We start from the raw sequence: 13,008 nt of genomic DNA, 5'->3' as shown, positions 1-13,008 counted from the left end.
TCTGGGTGGACAATGGATGGCGGAACAAGTGCAAGACAGTTTGCCAGTACTTTAGCCAATAATTTGACATCCTCATTCAGCACAGAAATAGGTCCGTAAGGCGCACAAAGTATGATCTTTATCAGGTTTCGGAATGAAGGCAATCCAGGCCTCCATCATAGAAGGAGGTAAAACATCTCTGGTTTGCACCCCATTAAGAATATTAGCTAGAAGAGGAGCAAAGTCAGAGGCAAAGTTCTTTAATAGCTTGCTGGACTTCAAACAGCGTCAACAGACGGTCAAGGTCAGCAAATGGAGTAGCAGAGATCTGGGGAAGACCACAGTCCAACAAGTGCTGCTCAGTGGTCAGTCGGTCCTGCTCAGTGTGCGGCGTTGACCAAAAAAGCAAACAGGATGGTATGAATTATTAGGAAAGGTATGGTGAATAAAACTGAAAATACTATAATGCCTTTGTATCGCTCCATGGTGCTTCTGCACCTTAAGTACTGCAGTCAGTTCAGGTCGTTGTATCTCAAAAAAGATATATAGGAATTAGAAAAGGTTCAAAGAAGAGTGACCAAAATGATAAAGGGGATGGAATCCTCTCATATGAGGAAAGGCTAAAGAGGTTAGGGCTCTTCAGCTTGGAAAAGAGATGGATGAGGAGTGATATGATTGAGGTCTACAAAATCCTGAGTAGTATAGAATGAGTAGAAGTAAATCAATTTTTACTCGTTCCAAAAGTACAAAGACTAGCGGGCTCATTTTCGAAAGAGAAGGAGGCCTATCTTTTGACATAAATCGGAAGATGGGCGTCCTCACAGGGTTGTCCAAATCGGTATAATTGAAAGCCGATTTTGGACGTCCCCAACTGCTTTCCATCGCAGGGACAGCCAAAGTTCAAGGGGGGCGTATCGGAGGCATAGCGAAGGTGGGACTTGGGTGTGCCTAACACTTGGACGTCCTCGACCCATAATCGAAAGAACCAAGAACGTCCCTGACGAACACTTGGACGACTTTACCTGGTCATGTTTTTCTTACTACCAAGGCACAAATAGGTGCCCAAAATGACCAGATGACCACCGGAGGGAATCAGGGATGACCTCCCCTTACTCCCCCAGTGGTCACTAACCCCCTCCCACCCTCAAAAAATATCTTGCAAAATATTGATTGCCAGCCTCTATGCCAGCCTCAGATGTCATACTCAGGTCCATGACAGCAGTATGCAGGTCCCTGGAGCAGTTTTAGTGGGTGCAGTGCACTTCAGGCAGGCGGACCCAGGCCCATACCTCCCCCTACCTGTTATGTTTGTGGAGGAAACAGTGAGCTTTCCAAAACCCACCACAAACCCACTGTACCCACATCTAGGTGCTCCCCTTCACCCGTAAGGGCTATGGTAGTAGTGTACAGTTGTGGGTAGTGGGTTTTGGGGGGCTCAGCACACAAGGTAAGGGAGCTTGGAAGCCTGCAGAGCGCACCGAGGGTGGAGAGAAGGGAAATCAATGCCAGACCACAGGGAAAGGAAAGAGAAAGAGGGACGGAGAGAGGACAATGTGATGCCAGACCAAAGGGGAAGGGGGGTGGAGAGGAGGGAGAGCGATGCCAGACCAAAGGGGTAGGGGAAAGGAGGGGGTGGAAAGAGAAGGGAAAGTGTTTCCAGACCACAGGGAAAGGGAAAATGGGGAGGAGAGCAATGCGATGCCAGACCACAGGGGAAGGGACAAGGGGGTGGAGCGAGGAGGGAGAGCAATGCGATGCCAAACCACAGGGAAGGGAAAAAGAGTGTAGAGGGGAGGGAAAGCGATGCTGGACCAAAAGGGAAGGAGGAAGTGAGAGCAAGGAAGAAGAGAGGGGCAGAAGCTGGACCTACCGGAGGGGAGGGTAAAGAGAAAGGTGGGACGCATGAGGGAGGGGAGAGTGGGAAAAGCTGGATTTGAGGAGGGGGAGAACGAGATGTAGTACTATGGGGCAGGGGAGAGAAGAGGAAGAGATGCTCCCCCTTCTTTCTTCCTCTCTCCTCTTCCTCTCCTACCCCAGGGCCAACAACATGGGAACAGGGGGGGGATGGGGACACAGAGGGCAGATGCTGAACATGGGGGAAATAGGGACAGAGACACAGAGGGGAGGTTATGGACAGGAGAGATAGGGAGCTAGAGGGAATGATGGTGGATGTGAAGAGAGAAAAAAGTCAAATATACAGGAGAAACTGGAAAGCAGAAATTGGATGGGGATGAGGAACAGAGGAGAGATAACGAGGGAAAGAGAGTGGGGAGATGCTAGAATTCATCATATAAAAAGAACAGGCAGGATGGAAGGGGAAAAGGGGCAGGCAGTGGATGGAATGGGCAGAGAAAGCTGGCAGACACCATATGGAAAGGGGGAGAGGGCAGGATAGAAGAGAGGAAGGGCGGACAGTGGATGGAAGGGGCAGAGAGAGGACGGATGCTGGATGGAAGGGAGAGAGTGAAGAGAAGATGAGGAAAGCAGAAACCAGAGATAGCAAAAGTAGAAAAAAAATATATATATACAGTGGGGGAAATAAGTATTTGATCCCTTGCTGATTTTGTAAGTTTGCCCACTGACAAAGACATGAGCAGCCCATAATTGAAGGGTAGGTTATTGGTAACAGTGAGAAATAGCACATCACAAATTAAATCCGGAAAATCACATTGTGGAAAGTATATGAATTTATTTGCATTCTGCAGAGGGAAATAAGTATTTGATCCCTCTGGCAAACAAGACCTAATACTTGGTGGCAAAACCCTTGTTGGCAAGCACAGCGGTCAGACGTCTTCTGTAGTTGATGATGAGGTTTGCACACATGTCAGGAGGAATTTTGGTCCACTCCTCTTTGCAGATCATCTCTAAATCATTAAGAGTTCTGGGCTGTCGCTTGGCAACTCGCAGCTTCAGCTCCCTCCATAAGTTTTCAATGGGATTAAGGTCTGGTGACTGGCTAGGCCACTCCATGACCCTAATGTGCTTCTTCCTGAGCCACTCCTTTGTTGCCTTGGCTGTATGTTTTGGGTCATTGTCGTGCTGGAAGACCCAGCCACGACCCATTTTTAAGGCCCTGGCGGAGGGAAGGAGGTTGTCACTCAGAATTGTACGGTACATGGCCCCATCTATTCTCCCATTGATGCGGTGAAGTAGTCCTGTGCCCTTAGCAGAGAAACACCCCCAAAACATAACATTTCCACCTCCATGCTTGACAGTGGGGACGGTGTTCTTTGGGTCATAGGCAGCATTTCTCTTCCTCCAAACACGGCGAGTTGAGTTCATGCCAAAGAGCTCAATTTTTGTCTCATCTGACCACAGCACCTTCTCCCAATCACTCTCGGCATCATCCAGGTGTTCACTGGCAAACTTCAGACGGGCCGTCACATGTGCCTTCCGGAGCAGGGGGACCTTGCGGGCACTGCAGGATTGCAATCCGTTATGTCGTAATGTGTTACCAATGGTTTTCGTGGTGACAGTGGTCCCAGCTGCCTTGAGATCATTGACAAGTTCCCCCCTTGTAGTTGTAGGCTGATTTCTAACCTTCCTCATGATCAAGGATACCCCACGAGGTGAGATTTTGCGTGGAGCCCCAGATCTTTGTCGATTGACAGTCATTTTGTACTTCTTCCATTTTCTTACTATGGCACCAACAGTTGTCTCCTTCTCGCCCAGCGTCTTACTGATGGTTTTGTAGCCCATTCCAGCCTTGTGCAGGTGTATGATCTTGTCCCTGACATCCTTAGACATCTCCTTGCTCTTGGCCATTTTGTAGAGGTTAGAGTCTGACTGATTCACTGAGTCTGTGGACAGGTGTCTTTCATACAGGTGACCATTGCCGACAGCTGTCTGTCATGCAGGTAACGAGTTGATTTGGAGCATCTACCTGGTCTGTAGGGGCCAGATCTCTTACTGGTTGGTGGGGGATCAAATACTTATTTCCCTCTGCAGAATGCAAATAAATTCATATACTTTCCACAATGTGATTTTCCGGATTTAATTTGTGATGTGCTATCTCTCACTGTTACCAATAACCTACCCTTCAATTATGGGCTGCTCATGTCTTTGTCAGTGGGCAAACTTACAAAATCAGCAAGGGATCAAATACTTATTTCCCCCACTGTATTTGCTTTAGAATAAAGTAGTATTGTAGCTGTGGTAATAGAAAATGAAAATAAGGTGTTCTTTTTATTGAGCTGATTTAAATATATTTTTGACTAACTTTCAGAGACCAAAACCCCCATCCTCAGGTCAGGACAGGATACCGTAACAGAAGTATACTGTACTGACCTGAGGAAGGAGGTTTTGGCCTCTGAAAGCTAATTGTATTACTCCAATAAAATGGTATTATCTTATGCTCCATTTTTTGTTTTATTTCTATTTGTTAATTTGTAAAGTGGTGATTGGTATTTGACAGTTTCAAATTTACATCTGCTATCTTTATATTTTTATTTTGCACAGTACTAGGGGACATACATCGCTGTTTCATATAGAGGAGGGGGGTGTTAAAAAAATGATCGGCCCTGGGTGGCAAATACGCTAGACCCAGCTAAACCCTCTATCCTGTGGCCTTTTACTGTATAATCATCTCAGAGTAAACTGGCTCCCCTGTCTTCCATTTTAAAATCTTATCTTAGCCTAAATATCCCTTGTTATCCCATGAAATTTTCAATAACTTTTGTTCCTGATACATTTACTATGTTACATTCGCACTTGTCCAGACCAGTGTGGCTTGGACAAAGGAAACCATAAAACAAACTTTACTGAACAGTTCTTCAGCATATTGCTTACAAAAATGTTAAGAACTGGCCTAAGGACATACCATTGCTAACAACGCCCTTATCTTCAGAGTGAACACTGTATACCACTGCCATTTTTCGCCTCCCACTGAACCAGTTTCTACCCTAGTCAGTCACTTTAGGGTCCACTCTAGTTTTTTTAAGTGTGTTGAACCACTGTCCAGAGAGGTAACCCGACAGCAATTTTTCTGTCCTAACTTTATGCAGGTAGTTGTTTGAACATCGCTGCTAATTGGAGAACTGCTGGCACCATCCATGCGCTGCTCTGGTACTATCTGGATACTGCCTCAGCAGTCCGTAATGTTTTCAGTGTCACTGTCTGGATAGTGACCCTCTTCCCAACATAGGTACTTGCAGGGGCATAGCTACGTGGGGCCTCGGGGGCCTGGGCCCCCATAGATTTGGCCCTGGAACCCCCCTGCCGAAGACCCTCTCGACCCCCCTCCCGCCGTCGCCTACCTTTGCTGGCGGGGGACCCCAACCCCCGCCAGCCAAGGTCCTCTTCTTCCTTCGTTCTGTTTCTGAGTCTGACGTCCAAAACAGAACGAAGGAAGAAGAGGGCCTCGGCTGGCGGGGGTTGGGGTCCCCCGCCAGCAAAGGTAGGCGACAGCGATGGCGGGGGAGTTTTGGCGGCGGGAAGGGGGGGTCGAGAGCGGCGGGGGGGTGAAAGTTGGTGGTGGTGGTGGCGGTAGCGGCGGGGGGGGGGTCGGCAATGGTGGGAGGGGTGTCTGCAGCGGCGCCGGGGGGGGGGCTAAAATGTGCCCACCTCACCTCGGGCTCTGGACCCCCCTCCCGCCGAAGTCTGCCTACGCCCCTCAAATGTTTTAACTTGTGCATTGCTTTTGGGGGTCTTTGGACAGGAGGATGGTTGACAAATCTTGTAAAAGCTAAATCATAAAGTTCTCTGAGGGAATGACAGTAAATAGTAGGAGAGGGGAACTTTGCACCACTTGGTCTTCTTTCCATGAGGGGGCGCTGTTTTTCTTTCCTCTCACCACAAGGTGGCAGGTAGTGATTCCGCACAGCTTCACTTAGCTTCATAGGTTAACAAACTGATTTTCAGCATTTTCTTTCTTCCCAGGCTGATGTCTTCCTCTTACCTTCTCAGGGCCAATAGTGAAGCGTCTTCCTACTAAGCTGGATGTGCTGGAGGGAGAGAACGCTGTGCTCTGCGTGGAGACAGAGGCTGCCACGGATGAGGTACGCTGGTCCAGAAACCAACAGCAGATTCAGGAGAGCCCCAGAACTGTTCTGAAAAGCTTCGGAAAAACCCACCTCCTGGTGCTTGTCAACGTGACCCGGGAAGATGCTGGCAGAATTACGTTTTCTGTTAAAGAGTCTCAGACTTCAGCCCAGCTGCGAGTGAAATGTAAACCATTTTCTTTTATGCTTTTTTTTGTTTCTGCGTGAGCACAACTGGAAGAGAACTGCATTTCTGTAATGCTTTGTCCAGAGATAAGATGAGGTTCTCAACACTAATGGCCCTGCGTGAACGTAGCACTGTAAAACGTTTCCGATGTAGCGGCATCTCTCCCTGTACTGCGACTCCTCACAGGATAGCTGAAGCGAATATATTTTCTCAGCTGCTGGGCCTGGTACCCAGGAGAAACTCCATACACATTGATTGAGGCCTGGGTGTGGGAGAAAGGGCAGAAATGTCTTCCAGCCACAAGGGGAGAGAGGGGAGAGGGAGAAGAGGCCAGAGTGGGTGAGCTGGGAGGAAAAAAAGGTTGAGTAAAGGGGTATAATAGTGAGAGAATTTGGCTGAGGAAAGAGGGAACTGCATAGGGAAGGGGAAAAGGATTGCGGAAAGTTGAATGAAAAAGAGAGGGTAGGGAAGAGATGTGCAGGGGAGGAGAGAAATATACACTAGGATAAGGTGAGGTGGATGGTGTGAAGGACAGGGAGGGCTGTATGGGTTAGGGTGAGAGAAATGTACTCATCATGCACTTTCACTACCCACAAAGCAAATTACTGAGAGGGAGAAGGAAATGAGGAGAGAAATGCCTAGTGCAGTTTGAGCCTGCAAGAAATTGAAAAACCTAGATGCCTCATACTAATATGCAGACGTCACTTCTCAGGCTTAGAACGGGCTGTTGTGTAAACGTTTGCACAAATATTGAACACACTTATTCCTCACACTTACAATGGGATGTTGGGCGAGTCCTTGCACAGATGACATTGTGAATGCTGGCTGTGGTGTATAAAGCCGGGTAGTGTGTTCTTCAGTGAAGAAATGGTTTGTTCTCTGTACCGGTTGAGCCTTGTTTCGTCTGCTTTGATTGTTTATCTTCTGATCTTTACAAACTAAAATGATTAAGCGGATTTTTTGTTTGTTGCAGGTATAGCTAGAGCTCCTCCAGGCGCTCCTGTGGCAGTGAAAATAAAAGAAAATCCGAATGCAGCTCTTCTCAGCTGGTGTCCTCCCCCCAATTTACAGGGAACCCCACCAAGCACCTTCATCTTGGAACGTCAGGAACTGGGAGACAAAGACTGGGTGAAGTGTTTCACAACAGATTGTGCAAGTGTTGTGGAGATCCAGGGAGAGAGTGTCCCATCCGAGGCCAAGTACAGGTTTCGCATCTGCTCTGTGAATAAGTACGGCAAAAGCAGATATGTGGAGTTCCCTGGAAACATACACCTGGGTAATTAGCATTCGGTAACTACAATGCCAGGCTATGTAATTAATACTCTCCAGCCCCGACACCAGCTACTACACAGCTGTGCAATTATTTATTTTATTTACAGCCTTTCAATCCCGCATTTGCCAACTAGCTTTGTTTCAATGTGGCTTACATGGAACTAAGAAATACAATAAGATCAGGGATCTGAATTACATAGAATCAAAGTGGCTTGAAGAGGGATAGAAGGAGAAGTGAGGCAGGAGGAAATATGAAGGACAGGGGAAGGGCAGCAGGGTGAGGAGGTGGATCTATTTGCAGAAGCCAGTGTGGGGTCGAGATCAGGCAAGGGATAGAGAGGACATTGTTGAGTAAGAGTTATGACTAGTCTTAGCCGATTTACAGTGGAGCTTCGTGGAAGGATTTTTTGAAGAAGTAGGCCTTGCGTCATTTATGAAAGATCAGGTAAATATCTAGGTTCCACAGTGCTTTAGGGAGTGCGTTCCAGCTATAAGTGCATAGGTAGGTAAAGCCTGATGAGTAAACTGTCTTGTATTGTAAACCCTGGCAGTAAGGGAAGTGAATTGTGAGACAGCTTTGTGCTTCTGTGTGTATGTTGCGTTGCAATCGGTTTATTAGGTTCAACCTGTATTCTGGAGCCAGACTGAAGATGATTCTGTATGCTAGTGTACAGAGCTCGAAAGTTATCCTTGCCTGCACAGGGAGCCAGTGCAAGGCTTGCAGCAGTGGACTGGCTCTTTCAAGACGCGATTTTCTGAAGATCAGTCTGGTGGCTGTGTTTTGTACCGTATGAAGTTTTTTTTTAAATAATTGAATCTTTGCAGCCAACTTAGACGCTGTTACAGTACTCAATGTGTCCAAGGGTTAGGGTTTGTACAAACATCTGGAAGACTTCTTTCGGAAAGTAGCTTCTGATGTGCCTAAGTTTCCACATATTTTGGTCACTGTATTCTTTACTTGTGTTTCTGAGGACAGGTTTTGGTCTAGTGTGATTCCTAGGATTTTCGGGTGGACCTGTGATCACCCCAGAGGACACTGAGAGGGATATGCAGATGGATTCTGCAGTTTTAATCCCAGGCCACGTACACTTTGATCATTGTTACACCAATTCATGGTAATGTGCATCTGGAGATTTAATACCTCGCAATGCCAATCTCCAATGATGCCTATGTAATGGATAAGGCGAAATCCTGTAGTAAGTGTTCTCCAAGGACAACAACACATATATTCTCACATATGCGTGACGTAATTTGATGGAGCCTGGTTTGGACGTGACCCAACGTTCTATCACTTTAAGAAGCCTATGGCAGCATTGCACTTTGCATGTGTGAGTGTCTTCCTGTTCGACTTGAGCGCACAAGACCAGAAGTACAATATTAAAGATCTACAGCCACTACTCCAGGAAGATGAACTACTGAAAGAAATATTCCCAGCCCCACCAGTGCTGGCCTTTTGACAGCCACCCAACTTAAAACACAAATTAGTGAAAAGCAAGCTCCTAATACAAGCTCAAAAAGAAGAGAATGACACATGTCCCTGCAATATACCCAGCTGCAAACTACATAAGTACATAAGTAGTGCCATACTGGGAAAGACCAAAGGTCCATCTAGCCCAGCATCCTGTCACCGACAGTGGCCAATCCAGGTCAAGGGCACCTGGCACGCTCCCCAAACGTAAAAACATTCCAGACAAGTTATACCTAAAAATGCGGAATTTTTCCAAGTCCATTTAATAGCGGTCTATGGACTTGTCCTTTAGGAATCTATCTAACCCCTTTTTAAACTCCGTCAAGCTAACCGCCCGTACCACGTTCTCCGGCAACGAATTCCAGAGTCTAATTACACGTTGGGTGAAGAAAAATTTTCTCCGATTCGTTTTAAATTTACCACACTGTAGCTTCAACTCATGCCCTCTAGTCCTAGTATTTTTGGATAGCGTGAACAGTCGCTTCACATCCACCCGATCCATTCCACTCATTATTTTATACACTTCTATCATATCTCCCCTCAGCCGTCTCTTCTCCAAGCTGAAAAGCCCTAGCCTTCTCAGCCTCTCTTCATAGGAAAGTCGTCCCATCCCCACTATCATTTTCGTCGCCCTTCGCTGTACCTTTTCCAATTCTACTATATCTTTTTTGAGATACGGAGACCAGTACTGAACACAATACTCCAGGTGCGGTCGCACCATGGAGCGATACAACGGCATTATAACATCCGCACACCTGTGCCAACACATCTCACAGGATCCCCCAGTCACTCACATGGGAAAAACATTCAGCATAAGGGGATCTTTCACATGCTGATCTTCAAATGCAGTATATATCATTCAATGCAAAAAGTGTGAAGAAGGGTGCTATATTGGAGAATCAAGCCAGATGCTAAAGAGGAGGCTCCATTTACGTAGAGATAATATTAAACATTCCAGTGCCAACCAGGATGTCACCTCTGTGGAACACTACTTTACAAAACCAGAACACTGTATCAATGATCTTATTGAGAGAATACTAAAAAAGACATTTTAAGACAATCCAGAAATGTAAGACCTTTGAAGTCAAAATGATGAAATATTTTGTCACCCACCAGACAGGACTTAACAAAGATCCCAATGTAAAGCATAAAATTATACTTCTTTGTCACCCTCTTATCAGCCATCCATCTTTCCTTGCCTCTCACCTACCTAGCTGTCCCTGTCTGCAACCTGCTCAGCTCTCCCTGTCTATCACCCACCCAGCTCTCCCGGTTTCTCACCTAACCCACCCCACCCTCTTCCTGTGAGACTGTCATTGGAACGCTTTTGTCTTTCACTTATATATTCTGATATTTGTCAACATTTGCTTATTTCTGATCTGAAGGATTACCTTCGAAAGCAAATAAAAAAAATGTAGTAAGTTAGTCCAATAAGAAAGGTATCATCTTATTTTATTATCTCTGTTTTGTTTTATTTCTATTTATTACCTTTAAAAGTAGACTAACACAGCTACCACATCACTTTTCTCAATATTAAAGCTAAAAGAATGCAACTCCAAGGGGAGATTGGAGGGGTTGTAATAATACATGTCCTGCCATCCTCGGAGAACACGTGCTACAGGTGAGTAATTTCGCTTTCTTTGAGGAAGTTTCTCATCTATGTGGAATCCCTACCTACCAGGCTCATCGAGAAGAAGAAACCAAGGACAATAGGGACATATAACGGCAAGGGCAACCAGAAATCAATCAAACTTAACTTATATAGTCTTGTTGTGAGGGTGCAGCCTGGAACAGAATAAAAATGGGTCTAGGAGGGTGGAGTTGGATTCTACATACCAAACAAATTCTGCAGAACTGTCTGAATGAAGCAACTGTCATGTCGGTGTTCTGTTCAAGGCAATAATGAGATGTGAATGTGTGGACTGAAGACCATGTTGAATGTTTGCAAATCTCTTTAATGGAGGCTGACCTCAAGTGGGCTACTGACACAGTCATGACTCTTGACATTGTGAGCAGTGACATGACCCTCCAGAGTCAGCCCAGTCCAGATGCAGCCTGCTAGCTAGTTGGATAAAGTGCATTTTCTAATGGCTGCCCTCATCCTGTTTTTTTTTTTTTGTTACATTTGTACCCCACGCTTTCCCACTCATGGCAGGCTCAATGCGGCAGGCAATGGAGGGTTAAGTGACTTGCCCAGAGTCACAAGGAGCTGCCTGTGCCGGGAATCGAACTCAGTTCCCCAGGACCAAAGTCCACCACCCTAACCATTAGGCCACTCCTCCAAGTTTGATTCAAAAGAAATAAAAAAAACTGGGTGGATGTCTTTGGGCTTTAATCTGCCCCAGATAGAAGGCTAAGGCTCACTTGCAGTTTAATGCACTGCGCTTTTTTAACAGGATGGGTATGAGATTTTGTGAAAAATGTTGGCAGGAAAATTGATTAGTTAAGATTGAACTCCGACACCACCTTAGAAAGAATCATAGGATGTGTGTGGAGAACTAATCTGCAATGATGAAACTTTGTGTAAGTTGGATCAGCTACTAGAACCTGAAGCCCACTAACCCTGTGAGCTGAAGTGACACCACCAAAAACAAGACCTTCCAGGTCAGGTACTTCAGATGACAGGAATCAAGTGGCTCAAAAGGAGCTTTTATCAGCTGGGTGAGGGTGACTATGAGGTCCCATGACACAGTCGAAGGTTTGATAGGGGGCTTTGTCAACAGCAAACCTCTTATGTATCGAACAACTAGAGGCTGAACAGAAATGGACTTACCTCTTTCACAGTGATGGTAAGCGCTAATTGCACTGAGATGAACCCTTAAGGAGTTCATCTTTAAACCAGACTCGGAGAGGTACAGAAGCTATTCAAGCAGTTTTTGTGAAGGACAAGTGAAAGGATCTAGAGCCTTGCCTTCACACCAGATGGCAAACCTGTTCCACTTAAAAGCATAACACCTCTTGATGGAATTGTTCCTGGAAGCCAGAATCTTGGACACACTCTAAGGTAGTTGAAGAGATGCAAATTCTATGCTCTCAACATCCAGGCCAGGGACTGAAGGTTGGAAAGCAGAAAAAAACCCTCATTCTGCATGATGAGGGTCAGAAAACACTCCAGTTTCCAAAGATATTCGGAGGATAACTCCAGAAGAAGAGGGAACCAGATTTGTTTTGGCCAAAAAGATGCAATGAGAATCATGGTTCCCAGGTCCTGCTTGAATTTCAGCAAAGTTTTCTCTATCGAAGGGATTGGAGGACATGCATACAGAAGGCCCTCCCTCCAATCAGAAGGCATCTGACTCTGGAGCAATACTGAGGGAACGTTTGTTGAGATGAGTGGCAGAAATTTCCACCTAGCAGTGCCACACACTTGGAAGATCTTGTGGGTTATGCCAACGTTGAGAGACCATTCATGCGGTTGCATTACCCTGCTCAGTCTGTCCACCAGACTGTTGTCTCTCCCCACCAGGTATCTGGCTCAGAGCACCATGCCATGGCTGGTGGCCCACTGCCACATCCCGACTGCTTCCTGACACAAGGGGTAGGAGCCCATACCCCCCTGCTTGTTAATATAGCACATGGCAACCTGATTGTCTGTTTGGATGAGAACAATTTGGCTCATCAGCTGATCACTGAAAGCCTTTAGAGCATTCCATGTTGCCGAAGCTCCAGAAGATTGATGTGAAGCTGAGTGTCCCTGGGAGGAAAACGTGTACATATTGTGCAACTATAAGATTACCCTGAAATATATAGTTTCTCCGAGGATAAGCAGGACACCCTTTCTCACACAGGGGTTACAGGGATCGAAAGAGAGACAGGAGATCAGTGATGTGCGTGCAGCAAAAAGAAAGCAGCAGACCATCAACATAGAATAAATACAAGGCTTTTATTTCACAGAAATGTACAGCACCTGACGTGACCCACATTTCACCTGTAAGGCTGCATCAGATGCTGCTTGGAACAAACATTCTGAAACTTATATATTGTCATGCTCAGCCGCCAGATCCGCACCACTCTTTCTCAGTCTCTTCCTTTCTTTACCAAGCACGCCCTTCTTTCCCGAGTCGACAGTCTGCAATCAGGGTCTCCGGACAACAGGCAAATCACCAGAAGTGCTTTATTATCTC

The 13,008-nt window shown here is 46.2% G+C and overlaps 1 protein-coding gene across 1 annotated transcript in view; it reads left to right on the top strand.

The window, feature by feature from the left end:
* Nucleotides 1–13,008, top strand: part of OBSL1 (obscurin like 1) — a 78,624-nt gene that overhangs the window by 31,582 nt on the left and 34,034 nt on the right. The window contains exons 4-5 of the mRNA XM_030210894.1: nucleotides 5,884–6,144; nucleotides 7,118–7,420. Coding sequence (XP_030066754.1) covers nucleotides 5,884–6,144; nucleotides 7,118–7,420 — 564 coding nt within the window. The remainder of the gene's footprint in view (nucleotides 1–5,883; nucleotides 6,145–7,117; nucleotides 7,421–13,008) is intronic.

The sequence above is a fragment of the Microcaecilia unicolor genome, chromosome 7, assembly GCF_901765095.1.
Source record: "Microcaecilia unicolor chromosome 7, aMicUni1.1, whole genome shotgun sequence".
In the NCBI taxonomy this organism is placed as follows: domain Eukaryota; kingdom Metazoa; phylum Chordata; class Amphibia; order Gymnophiona; family Siphonopidae; genus Microcaecilia; species Microcaecilia unicolor.
This window is presented reverse-complemented; position numbering and strand designations above follow the sequence as displayed.